This window comes from Podarcis pityusensis (genome assembly GCF_964106645.2).
Source record: "Podarcis pityusensis genome assembly, chromosome: 7".
In the NCBI taxonomy this organism is placed as follows: Eukaryota; Metazoa; Chordata; class Lepidosauria; order Squamata; family Lacertidae; genus Podarcis; species Podarcis pityusensis.
The window spans coordinates 79395215-79413416 of NC_138031.1; the positions used below are offsets into that span (position 1 = coordinate 79395215).

General features: G+C 41.3%; 1 protein-coding gene across 1 annotated transcript in view; it reads left to right on the forward strand.

Moving 5' to 3' along the window:
• Window positions 1–17450, forward strand: part of LOC308482032 (catenin delta-2-like) — a 241044-nt gene extending 223594 nt beyond the window's left edge. Inside the window, exons 4-6 of the mRNA XM_081015020.1 lie at window positions 6789–6823; window positions 8823–8939; window positions 17107–17450. Coding sequence (XP_080871146.1) covers window positions 6789–6823; window positions 8823–8939; window positions 17107–17435 — 481 coding nt within the window. The 3' untranslated portion in view covers window positions 17436–17450. The remainder of the gene's footprint in view (window positions 1–6788; window positions 6824–8822; window positions 8940–17106) is intronic.
• The last annotated feature ends 752 nt before the right edge of the window (window positions 17451–18202 follow it).

The window sequence follows — 18202 nt, forward strand, 5'->3', positions numbered from 1 at the left end:
AGAACTATTGCTTTATGCATGTGAAATGCCCAGAATAATTAAAATGTGCTATATATACACTTTTACAGTATTTGCTATGTAGAATCATCATATTTGAATTGAAATGCTATATAAATATTTGAATTACCAACTGACGTGTTAATTGAACAAGTAGGGTTGTTGTTTTTTTTAACTGCTAAGACACTCAACCTTACCAATTTTTCTTTTACATTCCTCTTAGGATGTGGGTTGCTCATTCCCAAATCATGTTTCACGATCACTGAGTTTTGTACATAGGGCTGTGCAATAAACTGCCATATCATTGAATTAATGTTCTTATCTCTACTGTATTGAGCTGTGACATGAAAGTATAACATGTTGTTGTGCTCTGGTAAGACAACTGGGGCTCTGCAACAAACTAGTACAATGCAAAATGCATTCCAACCACTCCATTCCCTGTCCCCCCCCCTCCATTGTGGTGTGAGTTTGTTTGTTTACTTATGAGGTGGGGGAGGGCTGGACCCAATCATTGTGCCTAAACCAAGATACTTTGAAATCTTACATTTCTCCATTGATTTCTATGGGTACTTCTCACCTTCTGTATATGAGGGAATTGAAAAGGGATGCCCAGAAACCTGTTGTGTCAAAAACCTCATGTGAAATGACATAATCTGTTCATGCTAAGAAAAAATATGCAGGAATAGATGTTTTACAAATAAGTTAGTGACAAAGAAAGATAAATTAAGCAGTAAGACAATGGAAGGCTCATTTATTCAGCACTACTGTGCAACCTCCATGACTTACTTAACAATTTAGCTATGTTGATTTTCCTGATGAATCACTGTACATAGCTACAAGACATTAATATCACCATAATTAAAAAGTGCACTTCTTTAACTATGTCAGAACGTCACTTGAGTATACTCCCTATTGTCACATTTTGTTTGTAATTTACAAGACAGTTTGCAGTGCTAACACACAGGCTAGAATTAAATATAATGCCATCAGTATAGATTTAGACAGAAAAACATTTTTTAGTACTCACATTAACTGTTGGTGATGAAGACTTATGATAGCTTTACCTGATGCACTGGGTTGTGTGAAAGCAACAGCAGTTAATTTAACATGCCTAATAAGGTACACATTAAGCACATTGCAGTTGATGTGCTGGTTACACATTCATAGTTTTTGGCAATTCTTTATATATTAGGTGTTCCTCACCCATTTGATTTCCTTCAGATTATTATAATGGTCAAATTAATTAACTAGATGGGATTTCATAGCAATACTACAATTGAATTTATCAAGCGTGTTCAGCCACCATGTGTACTTTTTCTTGCTATTCTAGCCTCATATGTGACTGTTAGATGGTATACACACCATACATTTAAAGCACATTGAAAGTACATGACTCCCCCCAAAGAATCATGGGAACTTGCCCCTCATAAAGAGCTATAATTCCCAGCACCCTTACAGTTTGTTTTCTAATGTAGACAAAGCTGTGCTGAATTCAGACAGAAGTGTGAATCAGTGAAAAGTATGTTTTTTGTTAAATGTTAGGATTATAACTCAAACCACTGTCCAAGTATAGCTCAGACAAATATGTCTCTAGTAGCCAAAACAGCAAAGACTTCTATGGCACTTGCAGCTACTACACAAGTTTCTAATGTGGGGGAGAGAGATTACTACTGAACAATAATATTGAAGGTTCAAGAAAAACATTTTAGATCATTCAGGGAGGCATTTTATTCAAGATTATCAGATCAAATCCCTGTAAGAAACATAGTGTGAGGGACCATTTAAAAATAATAGGATTTGCTTTCTTTCAAAAAGATGCTTGAAAGGTTAAAACCAATGGGCAGATCATGGCAGGTAGAGCAAATTAAGTTTCAATCCATGATGACCTTGAGGGAGCACAAACGGATACCAAATAAAAAGAAAATACTCCACTTATTGATTAATAACAAACTTTAGCTGTGATCAATATTTATATCCCTCACTCAACAGCTGACTCAGATCTCTTTCCTTATTGGGATTCATTAGAAATCCCGTTGAGTGATAAAAATACATTGAGTTTGAAATAAGAGTATCAGGAGTCTTAAATGCTACAGTAAGTAATTTGAGTGGTCTCTTTAGTGGTGATTACTGATTCTGATGTGCAAGATTATTGGGATGGCTCCCCAGTGAAGACCCTAGGTAAATCTCTGTGGATTTTAATGATGAAACAAAATGTTACCATTCTGTCTGAATGAACCAGGAGTTGTATTCTGAAAGCTTATACCTTTGTTTTTATCACAATGGAAGAACAGTGAATGGTTTTAATTTGGAGGACTCAGGTTTTAGACTAAGAAGTGATTCTTAGTCAACCAGTAGTTTCCATGTGAGCCTGGGAGTGAAACAAAAATGAACTCTCCAAAGAGCTATCTGTTACCACAATGTGCTGAAAATATCAATACTCTTTGGCTATCCCATTGACCATTGTCAATCCCTGCAAAGAGGTTAGGGGTGAATTGGGTGATATTCAGCTAACTTTTACTCAGAGCAGATGTAATTAATTCCAGTGGGTCTCCTCTGTGTAAAATGTGGTTGAACACCACACACAATTGTTCGTTTTTGGCTCCCACCACCCCACACAAACACTGTTCTCACACTGTACCGAAAGCTGATGTTTGTGCTCATCTTTTATGAATATTTGTCCGATTATTTGTGGCAAGTAACCATCACTTTCATGCAAACCTGCATGTCCCTGTTCTTCAGAGATAGAGCCGTGTGTTCAGTTGCTATAGCACTGCCCTGGGATTAAGTAGCAGCCACGCCAATGAGTTGGCCTCAAAATACAGATCCTGGCTCACCCACAAAATGACCTGTTCAATGAGGCAGCCTTAGGGGAGGAATGCCTTGGACCGAGTGCTCTACACCAGTGATTCCCAATTAGTTAAGTACTGCAAACCCCCTGTTTTTCAAAAGCCAAGTCGTAGACCTGCTAATTTTGAAAACGTTGATATGTCTGTGGTAGTTTTTGTTATGTGAATGGTGCCACCATACCCTCCAACATGTCCCAGCATAGAACCGGGTCACACATCTTCCGGGCCACGCTCCTGCACATCACATGACCCACACGAGAGCACAGCGCCCAAATTGGGCAATTTGGGGCACCAGGATTTCACACATTTTGGGGTGCCATGTTCTTGTGTGAGAGCGTCCCCCCCCCCCAAAAAAAACAGGGTGTCCCAGACAGTTGATGGGTAGCACCCGGGATGAAAGTAGGCAGAGCAACAAGTGTGATTCCCAACCCCATCCCTTTGTACAGTAGGTGTCAGGGACTGGCATATTGGCAAAACCTATTTGGTGTTTCACAACTTTCCAACTAGTTGCAGGATCTTAGCCAGACCTAGCAGAGTAAACGCAGAATCCACGGAAGCAATTGGCAACTTGGCTGCAGACAAGATAGACGAATCAGGAACCAGGAACTTGTAGTTAGGTGTTTATTATATACAGTGGACTATTTACCAAACTACTGAACTCTGGACTAACACATTTCAGTTAGTAGGCCATTAATTATCACTCCCTTGAGAGAGCTTGACCAATCATGGAGCTGTCTCCATGCCTTCTGTATCACCAGGCAGACTTACTCCTTCACATGACCTTTTGGCTGTCTGTCAAACCTTAACTGACTCTGTGTGAGTAGCTGCACATACACAGTTTCCCAACATAGCAGGCCACTGGCAAGTGTGCACCGGGGGCAGACTCAGGGCAGTGGTTTATGAGGGCCTGTGCCAGTCTGACAGAGGCCCAAACCATAAACCATAATTATCATGGCTTGTGCACATATGCTTCATGACCTTTCTATAGGGGAATAGAATTGTGGCCTCTAACTTTAAAAAATGCAGTATTCCTCCCTGGACAGGAAGCTAGAAGGTGCTATGGCTGTCAGCTAATCAGGGCCACAGAATTTATTTCGGACATTTATTTATTTATTTTGGACAAAATGTGTTACGTCTACCCTTATCCAAATGTCTGAAATAAATTCTGTGGCCCTGATTAGCCGACAGCCACAGCACCTTCTAGCTTCCTGTCATTCCGAACATTTTGGATAAGGGTAGACGAAGTGTGTTTGACCAAACTGCAGGAGGCAGTGGAAGACAGGAGTGCCTGGCGTGCTCTGGTCCATGGAGTCACGAAGAGTTGGACACAACTAAACAACTAAACAACAACAACAACAACAAAGACGAAGTGTGACAAAATGAAAACTAGCTTTTAATATAATATAGGAAGAAGTGTCTAGGAGCTATATTTAAGTATTATAGAGGAAGGTTTGGGAAATATCGGAGTACTAGATACATTAAGTGTTTTGTTATTGTTGAAGTTTTACTCAAGAATTCCATATTCCAGGAGGCCCTTGGGTGGCACATTTATTTCACTCAAGTGAATCATATCATAATAGGCAATTTTTGTGGTGGTGTTGGCCCTGTGAGGGAGGGATTGTGTATTTGGCAATATGGAGGCAAATAAAGAGCTCTTTCTTGTGGCGCTGACCTTCGCGAGCAGGGAAACTTTACTATGATGAAATAGGTAATCTCTCAAAAACAAAATTCCAGGAGAGGATTGGAACTGGGGATTAAACATCAGAACAAATATTCTGTGTTATGGCAGTTAAAAGCCCTCCAGAGAAGTTATTTGGATAGATTGAGGACACTCAGCTGGAAAGTCATAGCTGGATTCACAAGGATACAAAACTTTGTTGACTGTTCTGAGGCGGCTGTATGTTACTTTTTCAGACCTAATTTTTATACTTTATCTAAGGCCTCATATGAGGATTAAAAGATACAAATGTTACATTTCAGAGGGATTTCCTGTTGTTGTTAAATAGTTTGTGTATCGTAATTTTATTATATATTTATGCACATATTATTGCAATACTAATCTTCACTGAGGAAGTTATTACACTCAGGGGATTTGGGATAATTGTTTTTAATTACCCATCAAATATTTTAAAATGCAAGAGATATTGTCATGCTTCCTTTTTTTGCTGCTGATGCTTAGGAATAGTTTGTGTCAGTTATTACTCTCTTTCTTTTTCTTTCCAGACATTGCTCACTAGTAGGGCAATGTCTGAGGGCCAAACTACGCTTGAGACTAAACAAGTTAACTTGGAGTGAGTCAGGGTCTGGTTTTTTTTCATTTTTGTCAGGTGGGTAGGATTTTCATTGGCTCGGCAGTACATATTGAGGATAGGTTTAATCCTTCTCCCCTGCAGCCGTGATACGAGTGAAAAACCCCTAACCTTTTGCTGCTATTAAGATTTAGAAAGAAAGCTCCCAAAGGCATCAAGACAGACCTATATGTAATATCTAACTTTCCCTGTTGATTTCCAGTCAGAATGCTCCACCCTGTCTGCTCTTCTGTCACCCAGGAACACTGCACCCACTTAACTCCCAGTTCTCTTGCCAGCCTCGCCTCCATTCCCAGCACTCTCTTGAGTCTCTGGCACTCCCAGAGCCCACCCTTAGCCCTTCCTCTCAGGATGAATCTGCCACTCAATCTGGTTCTGAGCCACAGCTGTTGCCTCCTCTGTCGCCTAGGTCACAGAAATGCGAGCGCAGGCACAAACAGATAACTCAGGTCCAGTGATTCCAAAGGATTTCCCATTTTCTAGCTCAGTCCCAATGACAATCCTGCTTGGGACATTGAAGTTGGGCTTCCCTTGATTCCATATAATGGGACCCAAGAGAGCATGTTGCTATTTGGATCAACGTCTTAGCTTGCTTAGCCATACATGGCACCCATCATGCCTTTGAATTCCATTTTGCCTCCGCACTGTACTGATTTGAGCATTGAAGTTTTGGGCAGAAACTGTACTCCAAGTTCAAGTACCTCGTCCTTCCGTGAGAGCCAGGACACAGACAACCTGAGTTCTTGCTTAGTCGGCTGATGGGTTCCTATTCTCCTTTCTTACGGTTCTTTATGTTAAAACCAGACTTGTGCAGTGCAGTCCTTAAAATAGAGGATGCCTTCATGAAAGTTCACCTTCCCAGGCCATTCCTGTTATGCACGGGCACTCTGTGTGCTAGTATTCACTTCTAACAAAGACAATTTATTTTTCATTATAGCAAAAGAGAGCATTCAAATATTCCTAATATTTTTGACAGCTGGGTACTTTTGACGCTAGTATATGTTCTGAGAAACAGTGGGGTATTGCTCTCCTTGCCTAATTTTGGTTCTGGTCAAGTTTTTCTTAATATTAATCCAGTGGCTTGGATCCTAACTACCTTCTCTGTAGAGAGCATCACCCCCTGGAAATCTGTTTCAGGGAATTGGGGGACTTTTAGAAATGGTTTCAGTATACAGTGGTACCTCGGGTTACATACGCTTCAGGTTACATACGCTTCAGGTTACACACTCTGCTAACCCAGAAATAGTGCTTCACGTTAAGAACTTTGCTTCAGGATGAGAACAGAAATCGTGCTCCAGCGGCGCGGCGGCAGCAGGAGGCCCCATTAACTAAAGTGGTGCTTCAGGTTAAGAACAGTTTCAGGTTAAGAATGGACCTCCGGAACGAATTAAGTCCTTAACCCGAGGTACCACTGTAGTGCAGAATAATGCCGATGGAGGGAGGAATGGTGGGTAATTTCTCATCTGCATGAAGGTACAACATAGGGTCCTTGCCAGTTGGTTTCAAAATGAAAACAGCGTCAAATGTGAGAGATGTACTACTCAGTTTCAAACTCATATAGTTAAAAATAGATTCTCCGAGACTTTTCTGAGTTCTAACACATATTTTGTATGGTTTTTGTTTCGTTTCACTGCAGTTCAACTGAAGAACAGTTTCACTGGCAAACACAAGGTAAATTATAATTTTGTAGAATGCTGTGTTGAACTTTTCTTTCTCGGAGAGTCACTGTTTTCAGGTGCTTTGCCCTAACTGTGCTTTTGTTATGGAAATACTGCAGCCAAGCTGCAAATATTTTATAATTGGGATAATGTTATACTTCTCCCAGACAGTATTTCCATAATCTTATAGAAACAGTATAAATTATTGCCGAACAAGTATGTCAGTTAACAACTTGGTATGTTTCTCTATTCCCAGAACATCAGTTACTCACAGAACCCTCTGAGTCATAAATCAAACCAAGTAGGAAGTTACCAATTGTTTACTTCCCAACACCCACCCTGAACAGATTTTCATAAATCAAGCATGAAGTGATTTGTTAAAATTAAAGTATTAAAAATATAGGGGGGGGAAATGTCAAAGCAACTTTATACACATAATAAACTAGCAATAAGAAAGATTAACATCATAAAATAAAAAAAGATATATGAGTTTATCCATGAAGGTTACTGGCAACCTTCCTCAGCCTGGTGTCCTCTAGATCTTTTGGACTACAATACCCATCAGACCCAGGTAGCATGGCGAATGGTGTGGGATTATGGGAGTTGTAGTCCAGACCATCTGGAAGGCATCAGTTTAGGAAGTCTGTGTCCCTTAATGACAATAAACTGAACTACAGATCAGTATGACATTCTCCCAGTCTGTTGATTCTTCTTACGAACTTGTTCACCTATTTATGCCACAATACTTACATCCTGTTTTATGGCACTGAGAAACTTTCAGAGCTGTTGTTTATAGTTACCAAGGCACAGCTGGCGTCAATGGCACCCCAAAGGGGCCATCTTTTTGTTAATTCAAAAATTTAGTTGTCCCCCCCCCCAAAAAAAACCCTATTAGACTGTTCCCTGGCCCATTGCTATAACGGAAAAGACTGCAAATTAAGGATTCAGTATTTTCAATACGATTTTAAATTTGGAATGTACAGTCTCCCTAACTGACCAGAATTGTTTCTTTGTTTATATTTATTTATTTATTTATTTATTGGAGGAGCGATCCTATAGCAAGATCCACCACGATTAGGGGTTTAGGATCCTGCAGATCTCTGGCTGAGCCTGACACAACCATAACATAAACATTGGCTTAACTTCCTCATCCTTGGTGGAGCCAGAGATATGGTAGCCTATCTCCCCCATCCTGGCTCAGCTGAGACCCAGCTGGCTAAGTGACAAACACTGGGTGTCAAACACCATACCGGAAGAACTCATTTATTGTCCAGCTCTTATATGTGAAAAAGTATATATGCTAAAGTGCAATTTGGGGAAAAAGAGAGAAAAGATTATCATTTAGTTATTGCCTCTTGAGAAAGCTTATATTGAAATAAATGGAAGAGCAAAATATTATATGACACGTAACATTCCCAGAGGAATGTTGGTTACCATCCAGCACGTAGACATTATTGGCACCAAGTTTGTCTCTTCAGTAAAAATGTAACGGTAAAGGACCCCTGGATGGTTAAGTCCAGTCAAAGGCGACTATGGGGTTGCGGCGCTCATCTCGCTTTCAGGCCAAGGGAGCTGGCGTTTGTCCACAGCTTTCTGGGTCATGTGGCCAGCATGACTTAACCACTTCTGACACAACAGAACACTGTGACAGAAAGCAGAGCGTGCGGAAACACCGTTTACCTTCCTGCCACAGCAGTACCTATTTATCTACTTGCACTGCGTGCTTTCAGACTGCTAGGTTGGCAGGCACTGGGACAGAGCAATGGGAGCTCGCCCTGTTGTGGGGATTCGAACCACTGACCTTCTGATCGGCAAGCCCAAGAGGCTCAGTGGTTTCGACCACAGTGTCACTTGCGTCCCATTAGCCTCTTCAGTACTTGATTGTGGTCAGCAGTGTAAAGATCATTGCAGACTAGCATTACAAATACCCAATAGGTTTTGCTTAATAAGCCTACCTTCACTTTCCCTGTATTTTAGATTATTTAAATGATTAAAACAATCTTTTGTTGCAGATGGTCAGAAGGATATAGAAGATGAGCTCACAACAGGTCTTGAACTTGTTGACTCCTGTATTAGATCTTTGCAAGAGTCTGGAATACTTGATCCACAGGACTATTCAACTACTGAAAGTAAGTTTCTAAAGAATGTTCCTTTCATTGTGTCCTACCCTAAATTAAAACCCAGTCTGCACAGAAGATGATATGCTTTTAGGATGAAAGGATAGTGGGCCATTATGATGTTCTTATTTTATCTGTCATTTCTGAAAACCGGCAGTATTCAGTGAGCAATTGCCTTTCTCCTACCCCACTCTATGTGTGTGTGTGTGGATAACAATCTCCAAGCTGTTTTAGAGCTGCTTTCACAATACAGATGAAAACAGCATGGGGTTATTTTATGCACAGGTAGCCTTCGGTAGAAATGTGGAGAGATGGGGAAAACATGTAATGTTTACTAACATCAAACGTTTAGGAACCAGCTTCTGGTTTTTAAAAATATTTAGATGCTTGACATTTTGCCTGCCTCAGAAAGTGAATTGGGCTTTCAGTATACCCTATATAGGGCTTCTAAACCTTTCTATCCCGAGGGCCCACATGAGCTGTCTGAGGCCTACCAGTCCCAAAAGTGAGATATGGGACAGAGCTAATCACAAAATGGGGCAGTGTGAGGAGGCAGACTTTGGCATAATCACTGGGTGATGATTGACGTCATTTTCTACCGCTACCTAATTCATATCTGCAAGTTGCACAATTATTTGCCACAACATTTTCCTTATGATCAGGGATCTGTAGCTGAGCATTCCTCAAGCTAAATATAGACATTTGTAACTCACAAAGTAGATAAAGATATTCTGGTTTTCCACAGACGTAATACTTTTTGTTTAAACATGGGGGGGGGGATTCTACATGTAAAGAACTGTCTTTGTATTTTTAATTGTACGTTCAGGTATGTGTGGAATGTATATTTATAACTTAAAATGAAAATATATGTGTATGGCTTACATTTGACTTATAAAATGCAATTTTTAAAATATTACTAACTCTTGAGATTATGTTTCTTAACTACATTTACTGCCCCATGGTAACTTACTTGAGGTTGATACTGGTGTGCCAGATGTTTTATTTCATCCATGTTCTACCATTGCCCATGGTTTATCCAAACATAATCGCTCAAATTAGTGGCTAGGAAGGAGACGTACTGTGCATTTTCAACTCACCCTGTTCAGTACAGAACTTTTCCCTTTATGCAACAGGCTGTTGTGGTACAACTACTACTGCAGTAAAACCTTCAATCAGAATTTTGCATATTAGAAGGTGCACATATTTGTGTAATACATATGTTAGCTGATACACACCTTCTCGCTGAATGCAAACATTTTATTTTTATGTATATACAGAAACCCACCTGTGAAGTAGCTCTTAAAATATTAGGGTTTTTTCCCCCCGCCAATAAATTTAAAGTTTGAGGAATCTTATGGATAACAAAGGACTTCCTCTGGCTATTTGCATACACATGGTGAACTGATGATACAGGAAACAAGTTCTGGGGTCCAGCTCTTTCAAACTCTGCTTTAAAGTAAGAATTAAAGCCATCTTATGGGAATACGTGATCCTCTAAAGCGATAGTTATTATAACAGATGCCTGGCATATTTGATTTTAATGAAAGGAATCAGCATATGTACAATACAAAACTTTATTAAGTCATTTCAACTCGCCTCTCCGTTTAATAGAGTGCTTTCAGCAATTCCCCAGTGAATACACTCCAAAAACCATCTCTATTGTAGAATCTCTAACAAAGCAGATGTTTGCGTCTGAAAAAGCATTTGGTCTTGATTTTTATTATGTTTTTCTTCTACCTGTCGCTTCCTCTGAACGAATTAAAAAGGCTGCACAACAAAAGGCCCGCATCTGCATCGTTAGATGTGTAAAAAGCCAATTCAGTCCATGTTCTCTCATTTTTAAAAAATAACCACCTGTCAGATGGTTGAAAGGGTAGAATAAGATTAAATCTGGCATCTTTTGAGCTAGCAGTCTGTTAATCAGTGAGAGTTATTTCCTTCTCATAATCCAGCAAAGGTTTCAGGGTAACCTTGTGCTGTTGATCTTGACAGAATGCTCCATGGGGATTGCTTAACACATATAATGCTCTAATTAAAGTCACATGGAATATGTCTGAGGCATTCGTTCGCCTTTGTGCATTAGTTCTTCTCTTTTGTTTTCTAAATCTTGATTACAGTGTTTCATGAGAGAGACAGAGAGAAATGTTTGGGTTCAGCCACAGTCTTTGTCTAGAAGCCCTTCCAGGCTGGTTATGGTTTCCAGCGATAGCAGGAAGGCACTCTGCAGAAGCTCAAAGACACTATTGTTGTCGTTGCTTTTATCATCATTTCACGCAGCTGAAATTGCTCCCTGAGCTAAGCACTGGTGTCCCTTGACACAAAGTGTGCAGATACACAAAATTCATTGCTACTCAGTGGGTGCATTCCACGCCAACTTTTAAACGGCTGCTGAAAACTTTTTTATTCCACCAGGCCTCTGCAGGCAATTAAGGGTACACCCCCACACACAGTCTATTGATTTTTGTTTTTAATTTCTTTTTGCTTTTATCTTGTTTTTAACTTTCTACTATTTTACTATCTGGTTTTATGTTTTTAGATTGTTATAAAATGCTGTTTCATACTCTGTGTGTGTCTGTGTGTAGGGCTGTGTGTCAACAAAGACCACTTCAAATTATCTGAACAATACAGTTATCATCTATCTGGATTGCTTGGGTACAATTCAGTTTTAAGTTTGTTGGACTGACATTCTGTTTGAGTCGCAGAAACATTATTGGCAGCTTCCCACGAGCAAAACATGGCACCCCCAAATGTGTGTTTTGGGGCAATGCAATCTCACACGAGATCTGCATCTGGCCATGATCTCATGCATTTTGGGGCGCTGTGCTTTCACACAAGAGGATGACCGCTCAAAATGGGATGCTCCAGACAGTTGATGGGTATGTGCCATGGACCGACTGGGTAGGTTATGTGGACCCCTGGGGTCCACCGACCACCAGTTGGGAACTATGGATTTAGAGCATTCCTAAAGTGGGTGGCACTGTGGGTTAAACCACAGAGCCTAGGACTTGCTGATCAGAAGGTCGGCGGTTCGATACTGTTGTTGGGATACTGCCAGGGAGACAAAGTCCATCATGACCCCCAAGCCGGCTCTGGACGTCCATCAATCGCCCGTAGACACGCAGTATCAGCAATTAGCGACACGAGCTCCAGGGAATAGCTTGCCACATTCCAGAGCTGATGCACGCTCTATCAGCAGATAATGCACAGCGAAAGACGCACTCAGGAGAGTATTATTTACAAGTTTATTCAGTGTTGATCAGAACAAAGAAAAACATGACTGCCTGCTTCAGTGTCTCTGGCACAGAGAGAGAGAGAAACGAAAGCAAAGACACAACAGAAACATCCTGTGAACAGGAAATACGCAGACTCTGTGACTCACAAAGCCTGCTCCCTTTTAAGATGGAACGGAAATATCCTAACAGTTATGTGGACCCCTGGGGTCCACCGACCACCAGTTGGGAACTATGGATTTAGAGCATTCCTAAAGCGGGTGGCACTGTGGGTTAAACCACGGAGCCTAGGACTTGCTGATCAGAAGGTCGGCGGTTCGAATCCCCGCGACGGGGTGAGCTCCCGTTGCTCGGTCCCTGCTCCTGCCAACCTAGCAGTTCGAAAGCATGTCAAAGTGCAAGTAGATAAATAGGTACCGCTCCGGTGGGAAGGTAAACAGCATTTCTGTGCACTACTCTGGTTCGCCAGAAGCGGCTTAGTCATGCTGGCCACATGACCCGGAAGCTGTACGCCGGCTCCCTCGGCCAATAAAGCGATATGAGCACCGCAACCCCAGAGTCGGTCATGACTGGACCTAATGGTCAGGGGTCCCTTTACCTTTACCTAAAGCTAAAACTGGGAGAATTATATAGAAATCTGTTTAAAGAGCTATTCAGATATATTTGTCCCTCCTTGTGATTGTCCTTGAGAGAGATCAAAAGCAGATCTTTTATCTTACACAGTCCGTTCTGCCTCTCCCCATCACCATTCCTTCACGGAAGAGCAAATGACCAAACTCAGAGATCCCATGTTTATTTGAGTCAACAGGAGGCAATCGCCAACAACAAAAAGGGGGAGCAGGGCGTCACCGACCTTCAATTAGGACCAGGGCCTTTTCAGTAGTGGCCCTGACTTGGTGGAACGCTCTGTCACAAGAGACTAGAGGGCCCTGCGGGACTTGACATCTTTCCGCAGGACCTGCAAGACAGAGCTGTTCCGCCTGGCCTTTGGTTTGGACTCAGTCTGACCCTTATGTTTCCCTCCCCTTATGGTTTTGCTCTATGGGCTACTTTTAAAATGAGGCTGCAATTTAAATTGCATTTTAACCTGTATTTTAAATTGGTTTTTCCCCCTCCCCCCATTATGTTTTTACTGTAATTTTATTGGTGTTAGCCGCCCTGAGCCTGGCTCTGGCAGGGGAGGGCGGGGTATTATTATTATTATTATTATTATTATTATTATTATTATGTAGTAAGTGTACAGATAATGTCTTCAGAAGATTTCCCAGTCCCACTTCCATGCCCTATGTAACTCATGAGTGGCATAGCAGAAAAGAGTGAAAGGAATGGCAGGCAGCAGTAACAATAAATCATTCTTGAAGCTTTTCTGTAGTGAGCTAGCTCTGGAAGAGTTCCTGACAGGTGAATGATATAAGATGACTGCTCTAAACATCCTCCATGGTCTGTTTTCTTTAAAGAGACTACTTAGTAGCTTGCAAACAGGGGGTTTTAAATATAGCTCAGTCTCACACAGAGCTCCTGTAGAACTTGCCATACAATACCTGCTTTTTGGCCCTATCTCTGGAAAAAGCACAGGAAGTGCTCACATAGACAGAAAAGCCTCAGATGTCTTGGTGTGCCCTTGGGGTGTGGTGAGGCAGGAGAAGGCCATGCAGTATAGACAGATTGGCTCAATATGGTGAGCCATTATAAATGGTTTATCCTGAATGTGCTGATTTGGGTTCTTTTGCTCCTCCTCACTGTTGCGTGGAGAAAATAAACCACACTTAACTGGAGATTAGGGACGTGGGTGGCACTGTGGGTTAAACCACAGAGCCTAGGGCTTGCTGATCAGAAGGTCAGCGGTTCAAATCCCCGTGACGGGGTGAGCTCCCATTGCTCTGTCCCAGCTCCTGCCAACCTAGCAGTTCGAAAGCACGTCAAAGTGCAAGTAGATAAATAGGTACTGCTCCGGCGGGAAGGTAAACAGCGTTTCTGTGCGCTGCTCTGGTTCGCCACATGTTAGTCATGCTGGCCACATGACCCGGAAGCTGTACGCCGGCTCCCTTGGCCAATAAAGTGAGATGAGCGCCGCAACCCCAGAGTCGGCCACGACTGGACCTAATGGTCAGGGGTCCCTTTACCTTTTTAACTGGAGATTGTGTTTTTGTTTTTGTTTTCCAAGCCATGATCAAGAACAAACTTTGACTACAGAATATAGTTAGGAATGAGACGAATGGTGGTCCCTGGTTGGGACATAATGCTATGCCAGTTATGGTGATTTGCTTCCTCCATCTACTAAGAGGGAGGAGCAAAGTGGATAAGCTCACAGTAAACTATTCACACACACACACATACACACACGGACCACTTGGACTTTGTAATGTCCAGTAACGTTTTAACTAAATCAGGATTTGTTTATGTTTTAACACTTACCTTCCATTCCCTCCCTTTTATGGTAAACAATCTCCCATTATACCCCAACATTCCCTACAAGAATAAAGAATGACTGTGGTAATGCTGTCTTATTTAAAAGGAAAAAAAGAAATGACATACACATTAGTTTTTAAGACACCGCTTGGAATTTGGGATACTATACGCAATGTGCATGTGAAGTTTATCTATTTTGATATATCTTCCCATTTTCAGATCAGGTTTTCTGGAAGATCTCAAGGGAAGATTTCCTCTTGCTCCAGACATCCATTGCCAGAAACAAAAGAGTAAAGCAAGAGTCCATCCATTTTCCAGGAAATCAGCATGATGCATTTCACTTTAAAGAGAGCTTGCAATGAGAGGCATCAGTTATACTTTAGCATGTTCCATATCATTTTCTTTGTATTCTGCATTCCCACGGTTAAAACCATGCTCAAGGCAGCTTACAACATGAAAATGTTACACAATACAAAAACACATACAGTGTTATGTACTGAAGTTCTCACCCTGGGCCAGCAGGGGGATACTGTAGATAGTTATGCAAATAAGGGATCGAAAGTGACGTTCAGTGATTGGATAGTTTTAGAAAATTGTTACAGTTACATTGTACAGGAGCTCTAGATAAGCAGGCTGACTGAACCCTTCAGTTCAGTTCTGTTCTGGCCTGTGAATAAACAAGAGCTGTTTGAAGAATCACTGTGTCGTCTGATATGTTCACCCACAACTTAACACACAGGAAACCTAGTTATAAACAACAAATAAAACACCAAAAAGTACACAACCAAATCTAACAATTTCCACATAAATCATAACAAAGATACAAAATAAAGATATCAAAACAAGCCTGGCCCAAGGAATACCCCAGCAGTAAAACAGCTCTGTTGAAAAACAGCTCCCTAGGCAGATTGTATTTGTGTGTCTTCTTCCACTGTCTTTCTTTTTCTTCTTCTATACCTTTCTGCCCCTATCAATTCTCTCCCAATCATTTAAAAGAACAGAAATATTTGCATGAACATATTATAATGAAATATAAATATACATATTGAAATGCAATGAAACATATAGCATGCGCGTGCGCGCACACACACACACAGGAGGAACCATGTACCAGTCAAGTAAATAACATGGAGTGTTCAGATATGCTACAAGCTTCAGCAGATTATTGTGTAATTAGGCTTAGTAAATCTAAAAGTAATTACTGCATAAGAAGCAGTGTAATTTAGAGGACCAAATTAATCGTGCATTTATCTGGTAATGATATGGTATCATGTAAATAACCTGACATTACATTGTCATTACCATCTGAGTAAAAAGCCTGGCTTTTTATATACATATAAAAAAGGAACAGAAAAGGAAGAAAGGATAAACCTTACCATAATCGAGATAAAAACAATAATATATACAATGAGAAGAAGAAGAAAATAGGGGAAATTAATTCTGGGGTACTGAGCTTCACTCCTCAGATGAAGTTAACAGTTGAACCCATTTTCTCAAGGGCAGAATAAAAGGAGGAGGTGGTTAATAAAAACACTAATAAATAATAATGCTTGGCATTTCTATAGCATCTTAGAAGATTCCGATATTTTCATGAACATTATCTCAGTAACAGTTAGCTAAATTCATGTTTGGATTCTCAGATTCCAGATGGGCTAAGGGTAATATGGCTTGCCTAAAAGCATCTGATGAGTTTGCAGCATAGACAACATTTGAATCAAGGACTTTGTAGTCCATTTCTGGGCCTCTACGGTACACTACTTCCTGAGATCTCACTCAGAATCCTGTGGTTTGGTGGTCCAGCAAAGAATGTGGCATGATTTTCCATGCTAACAGGATTTTTGGCAATTGAGATGGAGGATTAAGTCATACGAAAAACCTTGCTAGATCATACTGATTGTTCATGTAGCCCACCCAGCACTCCATCTCTGACATTGGTTTGTTGGTAAGGAGTTATGGGAGTTGCAGTTCAAAATATCTAGGCTGAGGAAGGCTGGCATGAAGGGTTTATGAAACTAGGAAAGTAAAATGCAACGTGGGAATGTGTGGAAACTGCGGTGTGAATGCAGCCATCATGTGCATTTTCCTACCCTCATTCCACACCATTGGCTGCTAGGGATGTGATGGTGTCAGAAACGAGGGGAAGCAGAATGCAATCAAATGAAAGTGTGGAATAGAGCAGGAGGGATAACCTGGTACTGGGCTGCCTGCTGCAGTACTTTCAGCAGCAGTCTCCTATTTCTTGCAATGCTTCGTTCAGCCCTGCCCTTTCTATTTCATGTCGCAAAATGAGGTTAGGTTTTTTCCCCCCTCCCCCCTCCATTAAGTTCAATGAAGTAACACGTTTTAGTTGCTCAACATACTGTGCTCTTCTTGAGAAAGACAAAATAATGATGTTTAAGTAATAAGTGCCACTTTAAATTACAGGACCCGATCTTATTGCTGAAATGACAAGCTGCAGAAAGCAGGAATCAAATGTGATAAATGCATTCTTTCTCTCCGTTGTGGTGCTCACTGACTGCTCCAAATTGCTTTCAACACAGGGCCCAACCTTCTATCCCAGAGTGCACTTCAGCTCAATTCCAAACCCGAAGGGTCTTTCCAGTATCCATCTAGCTACCATAGCAACCAGACCCTTGCCCTCGGTGATTCAGCAGCCTCACAGCTTCCAGCCCGCAGCAGTCAAGCCAGAGCTGCTATACAGAACTATAGCCAGGTATGTTTTGAGAAGGGTTCATTTATCCCAAGTGCCGTTTTGAAGGGCATATTCTGGTTGAAAATGAATCTCACGCACACGTGGTTTTGCTTACAGAGTTTGAGTTTATATTTATGTTTGTGTGGAATACAGCTAATAACATCAATGCAATATTAAAGGAATAATTCAGCAGAACAAAATGACAACATTCTTGTGTTTATACATTAGTTTAGGAGACGTTTATTAATGTTTAATTTTATCATGACTTATTTATGTGTGGGTTTGAATCCCCGCAATGGGGTGAGCTCCTGTTGCTCAGTCCCTGCTCCTGCCAACCTAGCAGTTCGAAAGCACGTCAAAGTGCAAGTAGATAAATAGGTACCACTCCGGTGGGAAGGTAAACAGTGCTTCCGTGTGCTGTTTGCCAGAAGCGGCTTAGTCATGCTGGCCACATGACCCGGAAGCTGTCTGTGGACAAACGCTGGCTCCCTCGGCCTGAAAGCGAAATGAGCGCCATAACCCCAGAGTAGTCTGCGACTGGACCTAACTGTCAGGGGTCCCTTTACCTTTACTAATCCACTTATATAGCACTATGACAATTAGGAATGTGTAAAATCTTCACCTTTACTTCTGTGGGTACCTCTGCAGACCATGCTTTACCTACACAGAAATAGCTGACACATTATTTTCAAAATGCAATCCCAAAGAATTGTGCATTCTGTGTGCATTTTCTATAATTGGCTTAGAGCACAATCCCAACCCTGGATCTGCCGAGATGAGCGAGATATCACATGACAGATCTCTGGCCCAGCTGGCAAGTTTGTAACCTCAGCTAAGCCAGAGATACATCAGTGTAACTTCCTCAACCTGGCTCAGGTGAGGCTATGCCATATCAGCCAAGACCAGCAGAATTTACACCAGTGTAACCCCTGAAAAATGAGCAT